The sequence below is a fragment of the Peromyscus leucopus genome, chromosome 5, assembly GCF_004664715.2.
Source record: "Peromyscus leucopus breed LL Stock chromosome 5, UCI_PerLeu_2.1, whole genome shotgun sequence".
Lineage (NCBI taxonomy): Eukaryota > Metazoa > Chordata > Mammalia > Rodentia > Cricetidae > Peromyscus > Peromyscus leucopus.
Window position 1 is genome coordinate 46,523,652 of NC_051067.1, and position 15,839 is coordinate 46,539,490.

Consider the following 15,839-nt stretch of genomic DNA (forward strand, 5'->3'; position numbering starts at 1 on the left):
GTTTGATTAATAACTACAGCCTAAGTGAAAATGTTACTAAAAACAAACAAGCTTATTTGATAATAGGGCAATGATTCTGATAATGCCCGTCACCCATAGGAGAGTCCAGATGATGTGGCCAAAGTTAGATAATGACTTTGTGGAACATTCTTCACTTTTGACTCATGAGTAGCAACTGCTTGTGGCTTTTAAAAGCTTGAAGAACAGAGCAAGAGAGCCCTAGACTTTAACAAGCTAGAGTTATTTCCAAAAAGTTGGGGTGGGAGATCAACACAAATTAGCAGAGTTCTTCAATTACAGCTTCTAGATTCTTCTTTCAGTCACACCAGGCTGGCACAAAGAATAGAGAGACTGGAGGTTTATGTTTACTCTAGAGTATCATGCAGTGCTCAGTAGTAGCCTGGTTATAGTGGAGGGAATGGACAGTGGCTGAGAGTTCACACATATGGACTACCAACAGAAGATGTAGTTTATAGACTGTTGGAGTAGGGCCTTATCAGGCAGCCTACTTTTAAATCATAAGCAAATGGCTCTGATGTAAGATGTCCTCGTTCCCATTCATCAAAACTGACTACTCCTTTGGAGAAAGAAGACGAGATATGCAAGTGAAGCCCGGACAATGATGAACTCTATGGCATTAACAGCCAGTGTGGTGACAAGGATTCAGCGGACCAAGATGAAACAAAGCTGTGTCTCTCACCTGTGAGGACTCAGAAGGGCCAGAGCTGACCTGGACAGGGTTCAGAACCGTCGGGATTCCAGGGATAGGTCTCTGTGTTGGAAACGTTGGAGCAGGGTGGATGAGTGGAGGGCTGTGTCCAAATGCTGAGCCTAAGCTTTGCTGTCGGCTTAGGATCTGCTGATGCATATGGAGAGACACAGGGGCAGAGGGGTAGGTGAAGCTCAGAGCAGGGCTGTGCAGGAAGATAAGAAGGAAAAGTATCACTTACGCTGACATCAGAAACTATCACAAACTAAGAATGTTTATAGCTTTAACTGAAGCCATTCAAATCACACCAGGTGTGTCTCTTGCGATGAGAAGTTAGAAACAATTACTGCCAAGTGTCATGAACACATCCAAGAAAAAGCAGAACTCTAGGAGCAGACATGTATGCACATCTTCCCCACATCACAGCCCTGATGGAAGATTCTAGAAAGTGGAAATAAGGGACACTGGCTCAATAATAACTATTTATTGCAATAACAAACTTTATATAAAAAAGAAAATGGGTGACTATATGCTTTATAGTACTTTTATGTGCTCTGGGTTCCGCTTGTTCCTGTGCATGGAGCAATTCCTTTAATCTTAGCTCACACCGATCGCTTTCATATGTCTCCAGATCTTATTACAAGAGGAAAGAAAATCAATTGGTTAAATGTGTTTTGAACACCATGCTTGTCATATCACTCATTTGTTTGTAAAGATGGAAAGCTTGGTTCATCCAGAATGCCACCTAAAGAATTTCCATCAGTGCCGTCTGGTTACAGAAGCTGATGGATTAACCTCTCCCCACTGAAATCAGTGATCAATGGGCTTTGATGGGGGAATATTCCAATGGGAGAGCATAGCTCCCTCCTCCAGCAAAACGGCATTAAGTGTCTATTATAGCCCATTATGAATGCTAATGTCTGTCACCACTTTATTTTGCCACCTATATCCCAGGCCACAGTCAGTGATACTTATACCTCAGGACACACAAGCCAATGGCCAGCGGCCAGAGGTTTCTTTGTGTGAGCACAGTTTAGGAATCAAATCCTCTAAAAGCAACAGCAGACTCTGGAGGACTTTTCCAGGGGTTTAAAAATGCATGGAGAATTAATAACTTCCTACATGGAAACCTCCTGTATAAAAAAATAATCTGATAATAAATTTATGCATGTGCACACATGCGTGAAAGCACACACTCAAACAACTGTAATGTTAGCCAGAAAGAACCAGAGTTTCTCATAATATTAGCGGTAGAACTCATGCAAATTTCCAATCTGGTGGGTTAATTACTATTGCTGCTAAGCACATTAACTGAGAATAAAATAATTACAATAACAAAATTCAAACCATTTCAACAACTTTAAGTAATAATCAGAGATATACTCCCTTCATTAACGTGACTTTACATTTTTGTCTATTTGACTATAACCCATAAAAGGGCGGCTTCAATGGGAATTCATTACTATTATTCCTACAGAGAGTTTTCCTTTACAATAGCCTGCCCATTTAAGACTGAATACCATTAAGAATACCCTTGGAGAAATCCACCAGGCTTTGAGGAACTCTCCTTTCATTTCACATTGTATTTCCTTAATAAAGGAAAGCAGAAACATGGTAAAAACAGTGATTGGTCACAGTAAGTTAGAAGAATCAGTAGTAATATTCTGTTTCTGCAGTGCTAAGGTTCCTGCCGGTATTTCTGTGAGCAACCATGAATGATTACAGTAAGACTCACCTAAGGTAGCTGTGTGGATGATTGATAGGGCATTAATCAAAAGATGCATATCTACCTCAGAATTTGTTCACAAGCTTTCTTCTAATAGCTGATTTCATGTTCACTGAGCTCTATGCCAGTTTGTCCAATTTATTTTTCGGTGTACAAGCCATTCATCAAAACCCACAATGATTTAACACCTCCCCCTCCTTTGGGTGAATGGTATTACTAAGTGTAACTACCTTATTCTACTCATTAAAGAAACAAAACCCAAAGACCCCCACTTCAGGTATAATTAAAACGTCAACAGTCTCTGCATTAACCTTTATACACATTTTTAGTTTCTCAGGGGCCTGAACTATCCAGCAGGCCTAAGGAAGGAAACTCAGGAAGAGGCCACTGACACTTCAAACTGTGGATGACATCAGATTCTGGGCTTAAAAATGGAGTACCTGATTAGGAGTCAAGATGACTAAAGAATACCTCACAAAGCAGAAAAGGACCTTGCTTTTTATATACATGCAATTCAATAGAATTTACTGTATGCAGAATGCTGAACAAGATAGGTATATTTTAAAAAGTATCAGTGCAAATGAATCAAGGCTCAGTATTCCTATAGAAGTTCCTCAGCACCACAGTCTTCCTTGTCCACGGTTACCTAAGAGTTTGAGATTTTCAGCACACCTTTATAGCTCTCACTGGAGCTTACTTTTCACTAGTGAAACCAGGTAGCTGAAATAAATATGCTCTAAAATTTACTTGAACTACTAGGCAGCAGGGTTGACAGACAGATGGATGATTTCTCAGCCTTTGTGGTTTATTATAAGCCAGAACAGATGATCTCTTCTCTGGGTGCCAAGATCTGGGTACTGCAAACCACCAAGATGCCTTTGATAAGTCAGGAGTGGCCAGGCCCGCCCGGCTGCCATTAACACCATCCGTGCCTAGGGAGGGCTGCAGTAGGACTGCTCAGCTCCAGATCACAAGCCAGTTTAGAATCTAATGAAAAAAAAGCACAACTTTCTAGGCTCTGTCACAATATCTGTATTTGCAGATTTCACAGTCAGTGTTGCTCAGAACACTGTCTATGGAGTTCTCAGGTTGAGTTCTTAAGGGAAAAGCAGAAAATGGGCCAAGAAAGACTGGGCATGGCAGCTACATCCAGAAGAAGCCACACATACTATCTATCAAATGATGCCTCTATGTGTACTCTCATGGTGAGAAAGGTGTGCAGAGAGCCTTCTGAGCTCTTGAGGGGGAGCCCAGGAGCCCACGCCTATGATCAAGTCTAAGAGGCAGGGCCATAGAAAGCGGAGTGCTGCTCTATGAAGTTCTGGCCTCTGGGTACAGAGGTGGCCACCCTGTATGCTGGCACTTGCTGTGTTCCCTACCCTGATCCCTTTCCCTCTAAAGTTAAGCATAAAGCTCTGGGCTCCTGCCCCTTCCACTGCTTTTAGAGGCTGCTCAAAGTCTTGGCTCGTCACCATCCTGCTGTAGTCTCTCTTCTGACTGACTCTAACTCTTCACTCACAGGGCCCTGGCTATTAAATTCATGACACAGATAATTCAAAATGAAATCAAGATCTGCAGCTTGACCACATCTACATATAAGGTAACTTATTCACAGGTTTCAGGGAATTAGGATGTGAGTATCTTTGGGGGCCATTATTCTGCCTAGCACCCTCAGGATACTGTAACTTAAACAAAGCCATATTAAGAAAAAGTCTTCCTCTGAAAACTCCAAGCAGACACCATATGCACCAGGCATTTCAAAGTCACTGTATTCAAATCACATTGAAAACCCCACTGAAAGAGCTTACAAGAAGATCCTATAATGTGTCTTTCAATTTTTCAGGAATTTCATGTATAGTGGGAGGTAAGAAGAGTGATGCTAGATTCCATAATAATTGTGCTATCAATAAAGCAACATGGTTTGGATTGATGCAGTCCTTTACACTGGAAGAGCGGATCATTTTTACATTAAAAATGAAAACAAAAGGCCACATTACCCAGCCACCAGACATGCAAAGGTAAAAGCTGGAATCCATTACAGTCACACAAAGTATTATATTGAAACTTATTTGTGTGTTAACTTTTAAAAAGCAGTATTTTCCCTAAAGATAACTTTTTTTGTTTTGTTTTGTTTTTAAATATAGTAACCACAGAATTTCCCATAGCCAGAGGTGTTAATTTTTTTTTCTTCCTTGTGTCAAACCACAACAAACCTGGGGTTTATGGGTAGTTAGGCAGCTAAGTCGTCCCCAGCTTTGATCTACACTGAAGCAGCAGAGAGCCTCTTAGGCTTCTGAGTTCATCTCTGAAATCCCTCAATGATCTAGAGTGGGCTGAACAGAGATGCTCAGGCAAGTGTCTAATGAGAGAACTAAGTTACATAACAGCTCTGCAGCGGATGGTAAAAGACAGAGGAGGCCAGACAGGCACAGCTCTGAAGTCCAGTGGGCTGTGTAAACAATAGGTGACTCCTCTAGATTCCAAGGAAATGCCTTGCTTTAAATGTAAGCTGTACTCTTCTTAGTGACTCCCAATAGACATTTATTTTCTAAATTGCCATAGCAATTAACTTTCAGATTTGAAGTGGGTCTGTTTATTTTGAGACAGGGTTTCACTATGTAGGTCCTGGCTGGCCTGAAGTTCTTTATGTAGATCAGGCTGGACACCTCAGAGTGCTAGGATTAAAAGATGTGCTTCACCACACTCAGCTCAGGTTAAAACTTTGTGAAAAGAAACTCATTTGATCATATTACAGAGTACTCCTATAAATTAGGATGGAGGAATAAGTCCAGATCTCTAAAGGCAGAAGAAACCAGGGGCTGTTGTGCTTGCTTTCTGGCTTCTGCCTCTCCTAAATCTTTTGCTCATGAACCCATCTTGTATGTTAAGTGAGGTAGCACTGAGGTAACACGAGGCAAAACTGCAGTCTAATCACACCCAACTTTCTAGTCACGCTGTGGGTTCTGTGCTAAGAAGGTCATTCACTTCTTGTCATAGCTCTGAAATTTACTATACAACAGCTGCTATTCAAAGAACAATTCTTCCCAGTTTTGCAGAGAATGGTCTCACAGCTTCTATTCATTCTATGTGTACACATATAGGTATATGTACACACCCATGTGTTTATACTTGAGAGTAAAGAAAATAAAAACTTCTACTGCCATCCATAAAAATTCTTAAGTCACATTTATTGGAAAATCCAGCTAAGCCTCAGCAGGAAAGCACAGGGAGGTACAGACCCGCACACTCAAAATGAATGTGTCCTAACATTTATGTTCTGGTATGCATACTCTGAGTAGCCTTGGAGAATGTGCATTAGGCTTTCTGTTGTGAAGGTGCTGTGGAAAACTAAGAAGGTACTTGCAGCCAAGCAGCCATGAACAGGAACGGCAGCGCCATGCTCCACAGTGGGAGCTGCTGATAACCTTCAAAGCAGTAAATGGGCTGAGCACATACACATGGTGAGAAAGACCACGTTCATATGAGCAGCGTCAGCTATTATTACTTCTCCGATGTGAGTGGTATTTCCCAATACTGTTTCAGCTAAGCTTTGGCCACTGGAAGATTTCTAAAAGGAAACACAACCTGGTGAACAGGAGGAAGATGAAAGGACCCACCAGTCTGACACGGTGGTGGTTATTCTCCTTTGACAGTCCACCGACCCCTCTGAGCATGCCTCCGCAGCCAGAGAGTTAAGCAACCTCTCAGAGTGTCCCGAGTCCCATTGTTCTTATGACATTGGTCACAGACATTGTATAATCTAGCTCTATGTCCCCAAACTTGTGCCCCAATTGCCCATATCTAACTGTCTTCTAGTTCTCTGGTCCAGTGCCAGTTCTTCAGATGCACTGCTCCTCCCATCTTGGGGTCTATATGCTCAACTTTCTTCTTAGGCAGTCGGAGAAAGCTCCTCCTGTGGTCACTCCCATTATCTTACAGCTCTTAGCTTCCTGGCACCTGGGTCACTTTCTCTACAGTAATGACCAGCATCCAAGCAAGTTCATTCAACCATCTGCTGTTTTGTTCATCTTTGTTTGGAGGCTTTTCTTCCTGTAAGTTCCACGAAGCTGAGGATCTCACTCACTCATTCTGCAGCCTCCACATCTAGCCAGTAGTTAAACTCATTCAAGTGTTTAGGGAATGAATAATTCAAAAAAATTATCTTTTAAAAAGATACTATTAACAACTTTACTAAGGAGGAAAAATGGACACTTCATAATTTTTAGAGGATGGGATTAGAGATTCTAAAATACATTGGAATTATAGACATCTATTTACCGTAATTCATGTGTGTGTGTGCGCTTCTCCAGTATAAGCAAGACATTTGCTCTCATTAGCAGCAGAGAGCCAGAGAGCTGGGGAACCCCACTGGTTCCTACCTCCCATCAGGCAGCATTGATGGACCTGGCAAATGCATCCTCATTCCATAGGGTTCTTACACCAGGGAAGAATGATGGTGTACAAGAGAGGGCAGAGGGCACAAGAGTCGTCAGGCTGAGCTTGTCTGTACAGACAATAGAAAAACCTGCAATGACTGTGAAGTTGGAGATCTTGGCATTCAAGTGGGCGATTTGTGAGGTAGAAGAAGAAATAACATTTTCATTGACATGATTTTCCTAACCATGCCAGTTCTTAAACCACTAAAGAGAGGAAACCATCTTCATTTGAGCACTAAACTGATGGTGAAAAAACTAAGCCTGGTGTACTGGGAATGCGTTTCCTAATCATTTCTCCATTCCATTTACATTTGACAAAAGAAGGATCATTTGAAATGTCTTCTCTTCCTATGATGGCTTAATATCTGGGGGGCAGAGGTATTAGCTAAACAAACTTTTAAGTCTAATATGAATAATGAGCTATTTACAATGTTATGTTTAACTGTGGCTTGAGGACCACAAGCTTTTTGATGCTGTGGTCTTCAGTGGAAACCTTCAAATGATAAAGTACTTACAACTTCTTTAAATGAAATACTTTATGTGTGAAATTTTTTGAGTTCATACAGCAGCTATAAGATTAAAAAAAAAAAAAAAAAAAAAAAAAGGGCTTGGGATACATACCTAGTCTGACATACCCAAGTACTATGGTTTAATATGCCAACATGCTTTTGCTTTAAGTATATTTGTTTTATATGATATTTTAAAGGAGCCTGAATTACTAAGTAACTATTTTAAAAATACAAAAATAATACACTAACAGGACAGACATTTGCTGTTTTAACCCTTTTATTTTGAATCATCTTCTTTTTCTCTACTATATATGATATATCAATCTGTGGGGGTGTAGAATAACATCCAAACAGATCTTAACTTCTGGAAAACCATAATTACTCAATAAAACAGGGTGAAGGGTATTCTAATGGTTCATGGTGGGGAGGATTCCTTAATTTATTCATTCAGTAACTATGAGTGGTGCCGTGTCAATGGGAGGGGACAAAGGTGATGCAGGGATGTGAGAGAGTTCTGATGCTCTTTCTACTCCAGGAAAATGGATAGCAACAGAAACCCAAGTGACTGCTTTATTATGTAACTGTAGCCTTACAAACTTACAATGGCACAATTACGTTTTGCACTGACCACATTAACAGTGAAGTAGGCCCCAGTGTGACAATCAGGTGTGTTTGGGGGTAAAGACATAAGTAGGCGGCTGGAATGCTGGTGGTACTAACCAGCTTCCTCCTTCCGTGTGCCTACCCTCTTATCTGGTTCAACACAGAGAGCAAATGTACTTCCTGCTCAGTTTCTCTTGTACTGTTCACTCTTAAGAAAGGTACCTGGCCTCAGGGTACCCACATGCTTCTTTCCTTTCCCTGCCATTCTGTGGTCCTATTACTCATTGATTATTGCTGAGTTGGTTTATTTAGGGAAAACAATGCACCAAAGTATCTCTGGCTAGTGGAGATGATACTGTCCATTAATATAATTACTGCATTCTAACAGTACACGGCAGCTCATCACATACTGGATTACCTTCTATGGAAAGAAAGGGACGTATTATCTTAACATACCATGGATGCATATCAAAGACTAAGATATCCCCTGAGAGGGAGAACATGCATGAAAATACTCAAAGGCAAGAAAGAAAACGAGTATGTGATGGACTTTGGTCATGTGACTTTCACAGATCTTTTGAGACCTCACTGGTCTTTAAAGTGAATCTCTTCTTCCACTTTTAATGAAATGATTATTTCAAGTTGGAATACCAACCGTCTCTGAAGTGGGGTACCTGCTTCTCTGAGCAATTGTAAGATGTCACGAAGATGCTAGGTAAGAATAAATGACATTACTGTGGACATTTATGTGCATATTCTAAGCTGCATCCTAAGACACTGTAAAGAATAAAGCAAGCAAGTAGGGATAATTGAGAGAAGAAAGAAGAATTGTTCACCAAGTAATTCTGGGGCTAGAGATGTAGCTCCGTGGTAGAGCACCTGCCTAGCACACCCAAGGTCCTGAGTTCAATGTCCAGCACACCACCTCCCCACAAAAGCGACAAAGTGATCCATGTGAATACCATTTGTATGACTATCTGCTACATTTCTATGTGGATGTTTTAGTCAAGTCACACAACTACAAAATATCAGCTAATTCAGATATAATTTATGGTAGCAGATGACCTAAGAACACAAGCCAGGAGAAGAACAACCTGCCTTGGGTTGGAGATTAACAGGCTGAAACATCACCAATGGTGTCATTTAGAAGTACCATTCAGGGTCATTTCTTTTTTAATTTTACTCAGTGGGGAAGAACTTCTGTCCCCCTGTGGATCCATATCACCTTTAATAAAACAACCCACTATAGCCGGGCAGTGATGGCACATGCCTTTAATCCCAGCACTCGGGAGGCAGAACCAGGAAGATCTCTTTGAGTTCGAGGCCAGCCTGATCTACAGAGCGAGATCAAGGACAGGCACCAAAAGTACAGAGAGAAACACTGTCTTGGAAAAAAAAGAACAAAAGAAAGAAAAAACAACCCACTGGATGTTTTACCTACATCTGTTAAATATGCAGATTAGGGCCAAAGCTGAGATTTGACTACAGACAGATGCTGGAACCTACACCTGTGACCACACTGGCTGACCCTGAGACACTGCAGACTCCACTCTATCTACTGATAACATTGGCTGACCCTAAGCTACCCCAGACCCCACTCCATCTATTGATTACATTGGCTGACCTTGAGACACCCCAGACCCCACACTATGTTCTGACTATAGTCACAGAAGCAGGTGTTTGTTTCATCCTCTTCCCACTTTTCATTGGCCATATATATAAAAAAGAACAGCAGAAAATGAGAATCATGATTTATAATAATAATGCTAATTTGCCTGTCAATGAGAATTGCTGATAACTGAACTAGAAAAGAATCAAAACTGCACTAGAAAATGTTCTAGTGGAACAATGGTATCAGTTATTCTTAATAAATATGGAGACAGCACTATTGTTTATGTGTATTTTTTCTGAACTGTTGAAGTTTCCTAAACATGTACAGTCACCATGAAAAGCTCAACTAATAACTAGAGCTCTTGCCCATTCATAAAAACTAAAGTACATTCTTACTTATTAAGAGCAAGGTTCATGAAAACAGTCATTAGGTTTTATGTTCCATTTATTTATTGTGTTTTCTTGGGGTTTTTGCTTGTTTGTTTTGACGGGATGTCAAATAGCCCACATTGGTCAAGTCACTTATATCAGAAGCTGGCCTTGAATTCCTGATGCCTGTCTTCACCTCCCAAGTACCCTGTCATCACGCCAGCCTCACTAGTCTGCCCTCTCAAAGCAACGAATCACCCACAGTGTGCAAAACTATAATTCAAAGATTACTGGTAAGTGAATGCTTAAACCAGGGTGAAAATTGTAGTGGAAATGAGAGCTAAGGATCATAACCAGGATTATTTAATTAACCATTAGAAGACTGTTTAATTCTGCCTGTATTATTTATAATTAGCACAGTTCAAACAAAGTGCTTAGCTGACAAGAGTAGTGTGGATACCTCACAAATTCTTAGCATGGCTTTTCTGTGTTCTTTTTGTATTCAGTGATAACAGTCCAAATTTGATCATTAGCCATAAGAAGTATTTTTTATAATAACCATTTTTACAATTCTTACATTCATGCAAGGGCGTGTTAAAATACTTCACTATACAGAAATGATGGTCTAAGTTTTTATCTTTACAAGTAAGCTGGAAAAGTATAATGAATTCTTGTTAGCTCACTAGTGATTGGCCCAGCAAGTGCCCCCCAAATCATCCACATTTGTTTTCCGCTGAACTAAAAGCATTGTTTTGAATTCTTTCATTCTCACTGCCCCCTCTTCCATTGAAAGTTGTAAGTCTGTCTGTTTTTGTTCCTCTTTTGGACACAGGCTGGGTTTTATTCCACAGAACTCTTTGCAACAGAAGACCTGGATAAAAAGATCTGAAATTCTCTGTCTCTAAGAAGTAGATTGCATCGTAACTGAATTAATTGCCATATAAGAACTAATGAGTAATGCATACAAACCTATTAATTTTGGCCCATTGTTGTCGTATTTAACCTGAATCCTGGTATGGATGCAGCAGCCTGGTGGCTCTTTCCTTCTCTCAAACCACTGGCGCTGCAAATGGGTTACTGGCTCATTTGAGCACTGACATTTTATTATAAAGACACATAATGGACTCAGGAAAATACATACCTGATTGCACTTGCCGATAAGTGCCCATAGGAACCACTTGCTGAAGAGCTGCTACGGGAATTATTGAGAATTGTGACCAAGGAGTTAGGAGATGTTCTTATCATGGTCTGAAGGTCGAAGCTATGATCTGACAGGGGCGATATGGACAGTGTGCGCTTTCGGCTGGGCCTAGCTGACAGCCTGGGGCTAGGGAATCTGGTGCCTGTTACAAAAACAAAACAGAACTTGATTACCTACAGCCAGAATCTATACGCTATTGACTACCACTTCTCAGTGCAAAAGGAGAAAGGCAGAAGTTGGCAACTTGGGGTGACAAGTATCTCCCTCCCCCTTGTGATCTACTGGCTACAATTGAGGAAATTAGAGCAAAATATTTATCTTCCAGGGGTTTACCTCAGAGGAGAGCTGTTTATTAATGTGCAGGCAAAATGATAAATTGCTCAACAAAAGGGAGAGACTTTTATGTGTTATCCTTCTCATTTCTAATGATTTATGAATCTGACAGCTGCTTAGATACTCCCATCATTAATTCACCACAAGCGACAAAGACAGAGGTTCCCACAGTTGCAACACAATGCCCTCTCCACTCTAACACACACCATTTTAAGGCAATGAGTTGAATGACAAAAACTGAATTAAAGCATGCTAAAATAAAGAAGTTGGTGTAGTTATGCCTGCCTTTCTCCGTGGCTCCAGCAGCTAAACGTTCCCCGGCAAAGTACAGCACCACTAAAACAATGTACAAAGCATTGCCCTAACGAGTGGTACCAAACTGGGGTGGTTTTGTACCCCATAAAGCATTTGACAACATCTGGTTGTCATAGTTCAGGGCACTATGGACATCTAGCAGGAAGAGACCAGAATACTATCAAACCCCTCGAGTGCATAGAGCACTCCCACCATATAGAGCCTTGGATTCAGGGGTGTGAAAATGGAGGGTTCCTACCCTAAAAGCCTTCCCATCTCAGCATATATATTCCATGTTGTTGATGATGGTGCTTTATAAACTTTCCAAGGTGGGAGGCATAAACTGTGCATGCATTTAACAAAGCTTGATATCCCTAAGGATATTGAAATGGACTTTTCCCCATTAAAGAACTAACAGATTTTAGACTTCAAGAAAAGCCCTCTGATGGCCTTAATCTAGAGGTCAGTAACTCAATTTAAACACGTGCCCACTTAATACAGTGGTTTCTAACTGAGGGGTTACAATTAAACATGATTTGCGTTCAAATTTGTTAGCTCTCAAGATCCGAGTCTTAGGCCATATAGCAGCAGAGAATGCCACCCACTGGTCCATGTTTGCTTTTGGAAGATCAATTTACAAGTTAGAGTCATAAAACTAAAGCTTAATGAGAGAGCGAGAAGGTAATCCTGCCAGGTGAGAAGCAAATCAATGACTAATAATTTTAAATACAAAAAGAAGATTTTACGTTTCACAGCATGGGCATGGCAATCTGGCCTTACTCGGAAAATTAAGGTAGTAGATAAATCTTTAAAGAAAAAATGACAAGCCAACTGACCTCAAGAAAATTCAATGGGAATATTTTCTTCAACACAGATGGAATAGTCTCTGTCTCCCTGCCCCCCACCCCGCCCTCACAATGCGTGCGTGCATGCATGCAATATATGTTGGGGGGTTCCCACCAGCCTTGAACTGACAATTCCCCTTGCTAAACTAAAAGTTTGTATCACCACAAGAGACCTGAGAGATAGGCCACATACAAGACAACAATCCACCATGCTCTGAGGTAATTTAATGAAACAGAATAGATGACTATGAAAGGCTTTACAGTTAAATCTCACCACCAGACACAAAGTGGTAGCAACATCCATATGTAACGCTGTTCCAACACTTTGAATGACAAGCATGGTGCCTTCTTAATTCTTTCGAGTCACATTGAAAATAGGTTCAGTCATTTAGAACAGCTTCATTACCAGCTGACTTAGGGCTTCTGAGCACAGAATAGTAAACCCAGCTCTGTATATGCTTCTAGTATCTAAGGAACATCTCGTTTTTATTATGCCCGCTGTCTTGAATATAACTATTTTACATTTACTCACTGCAATACGCTAATTTCATCATATAAGGTTTTAATGGAGAAATACCTGTCTTTTCTAGACAATTTGAATGACAGACCAGATTTATTGTCACTCTTCACATAACCTTTCACAAAAACTATTTTCCTTAGGACTCAAGAGTTAGAAGGAAGAAGATAAGCTAGACATTCTTCATCCCTGCCACATTCTCTGTTTTTGGTGGGGATGCTCGGGACTGACCCCAGCTTTCTAAATGGAGCCCTCACTGACTAGCAGTGATACAAGAGATAATGTGATGTGATACCATGAAACATAAAAAGCCTTGTATCTACCATACATCGTTCAAAGTCAGGGTCCAGAGGCCTGGCAAAACCTTTCCATCAAACTCTTCAGGTCACAAAAGGCCTGGCTATAAAATGTCCTCACTGTTCTCCTCTCTGAGAACAGCACTGGTTTAAGTCCCCTTCTATTCATATGGATAGCATGGACTTCAGTGGTTCTTGCCCTCTGCTCATCCCTAGGATGCTCCTTACAGGAATTACAGGCTCAAGGTTCCTTCAACTATTAGAGCTATGAACACACCTGATTAGTCTAATGTGTTACACTAAATATTCTAGCTTCCATGTAAAAAAGTCACCCCTCATGAGTCATACCATGTGCTTTGCCACTGAAACCAGAGCCCTATTTATATTTCGCAGAGGTAGGAACTGAACCCAAAGCCTTATACGTGCTAGGTGAAAAAGCTATCACTGAGCTATAAACCCAGGCACAGAGGCTGGCTTCTTACGGCTCCAGCACAGGGAGTGCCAACCTAGTTTCTGTTAATTGTTTTTGTTTCTCCATTCTAATAAAAATTTCTGACAAAGAAAGAGGAGCTTTCTTTTCATGTGATGAATGATAGGACATCTAAATTCCTACTTAATGACAGTCAATTTACCATATACTCTGGCAAATTAAAATTCCTTTAATTAGTTTTTACAAAGTAAAAGGGTAGCTTCATCCTTTATTTATATAAAAAAACCCACCGCTGCCTGACTAAACATATTCTTATCAAACAGGGAAAGTAATGCAGGCTGACCTTCCAAGGAGTCTGTCTTATTTTAATTCTTTATTTGCAGATTTTCAAATAACTAATTTGCATAATAACAGTGAACTGCCCCCCCCCGCCCGCCCCGCCAACAATCACTAATTGAAATGTGGTTATGATGAATCTGAAAGTTAAGCTCTTTATGCCACTGAGCCTAACAACAAAACCCCACAGAGGGTGCAACACAGTTCTTTTACTTTGTGTGTGGTAACAAGCTGTGTGATAGAGGCCAGCACCAGGCCATACTCCTTTGGGGTACACCAACATGGTCCTAGGTGATGAGCGGACTCAGACTGTCAATTTTTATTCCTGTGTGGACCAACTATCCTCTTTCCTAACTCTGAAGCTTAGGGTCACAAAAGCACCCCCGGCAAGGATGACTCCAGATAGGTTCTAGCTGGAAACACATGGGTTAAGCACCACTGATAGAAAAACCAGGCTTCCCTGTGGGGGGGCTTTAGCTTCACTCTTCAAGACCCTGCAAAAGGACATCCACTGAGCAGGTCCTTGTCAGAGATGAGAGCTCCGAGGTGCTCTAAAACGCCATTATAGGCCCATTGTGAACCAAAGGAATCCTAATGTGCCTCTGGGCACCCCTCAAGTGACACACACATCAAATGATCCTAGTTTCCTTCACTGCCATGTACTAGAATTTGGAAATGTTTCTGGGTTTCTTTTTTTTCCCCTTTGTGTAAATGAACCTTCCATGTTCTTAGCAGCTGCAAAGGGTCTTCATGAAATGCAGTTTTTAAATATAATGATATGTGAGTGGAAATAAATCATATCTTAGGGTTTCTTGATTTTTTTTAAATGCCTAATTTCTAAAGGATAAAATCCATGATACCATAGAGTGGGCATGCAAAGTCTATCCAGGTATCAAATCTGTTCCTTTATTTTCATATCACAAGAAACAGAGCAGGGTAATCTGCTGAGCAGTTATATTTCTGGTATAGCTACCAAACTACAATTCTATGCATATCTTGGTTCACCAGGAAGCAACAGGTCATCTCAGGCTGGCCCCATCTGTGGAACTGAAAATGTAACCCATCACCTAACCTTTGCAGCCTTCTCTCCATTACCTAGCTGGCATTTGGTACTCTCCCAGGACTCCATCAGCCAGCCTTGTCACTTACTGTCCATGGCATGAATGTACTCCATGTGGATGGCCCCTGCGCCGGCGGCGGTGGCAGCCGAGGGGAGGATGTCTGCATAGGGGCTACGCTGGCCTGCGAGCAGGGCCATCTGGTGATAGTATTCTGCAGGGCTGACTCCAGCATGGGGCGCTGCAAGAGGAAACAGGATGTGACAGTCACAAGAAGGACAGAGAGCCACCTTTTTTTTTTTTTTTGTTTTTTGAAGCATCCCAAATTCACTTGCCATTTATCCTCCAAACACAACTCTTTTATGGCTCCATGTAATAAAGCTGTTCTAAGATGCATTCACTGGTGTATGCCTTTATTTGAAAGCAAAAACAGAGGAATTTAAAAAAATAGTAAAATACATTATAAAAGTTTTGTTCTGCCGGGCAGTGGTGGCGCACACCTTTAATCCCAGAACTTGGGAGGCAGAGGCAGGCGGATCTCTGTGAGTTTGAGGCCAGCCTGGTCT

The 15,839-nt window shown here is 41.1% G+C and overlaps 1 protein-coding gene across 2 annotated transcripts in view; it reads right to left on the minus strand.

Moving 5' to 3' along the window:
- Nucleotides 1–15,839, minus strand: part of Gli3 (GLI family zinc finger 3) — a 265,017-nt gene that overhangs the window by 70,507 nt on the left and 178,671 nt on the right. For both annotated transcript variants that reach the window (XM_037205928.1, XM_028860020.2), the window contains 3 exons: nt 15,365–15,514; nt 11,105–11,306; nt 701–914 (listed from right to left, as the gene is read on the minus strand). In XM_037205928.1, coding sequence (XP_037061823.1) covers nt 701–914; nt 11,105–11,306; nt 15,365–15,514 — 566 coding nt within the window. The remainder of the gene's footprint in view (nt 1–700; nt 915–11,104; nt 11,307–15,364; nt 15,515–15,839) is intronic.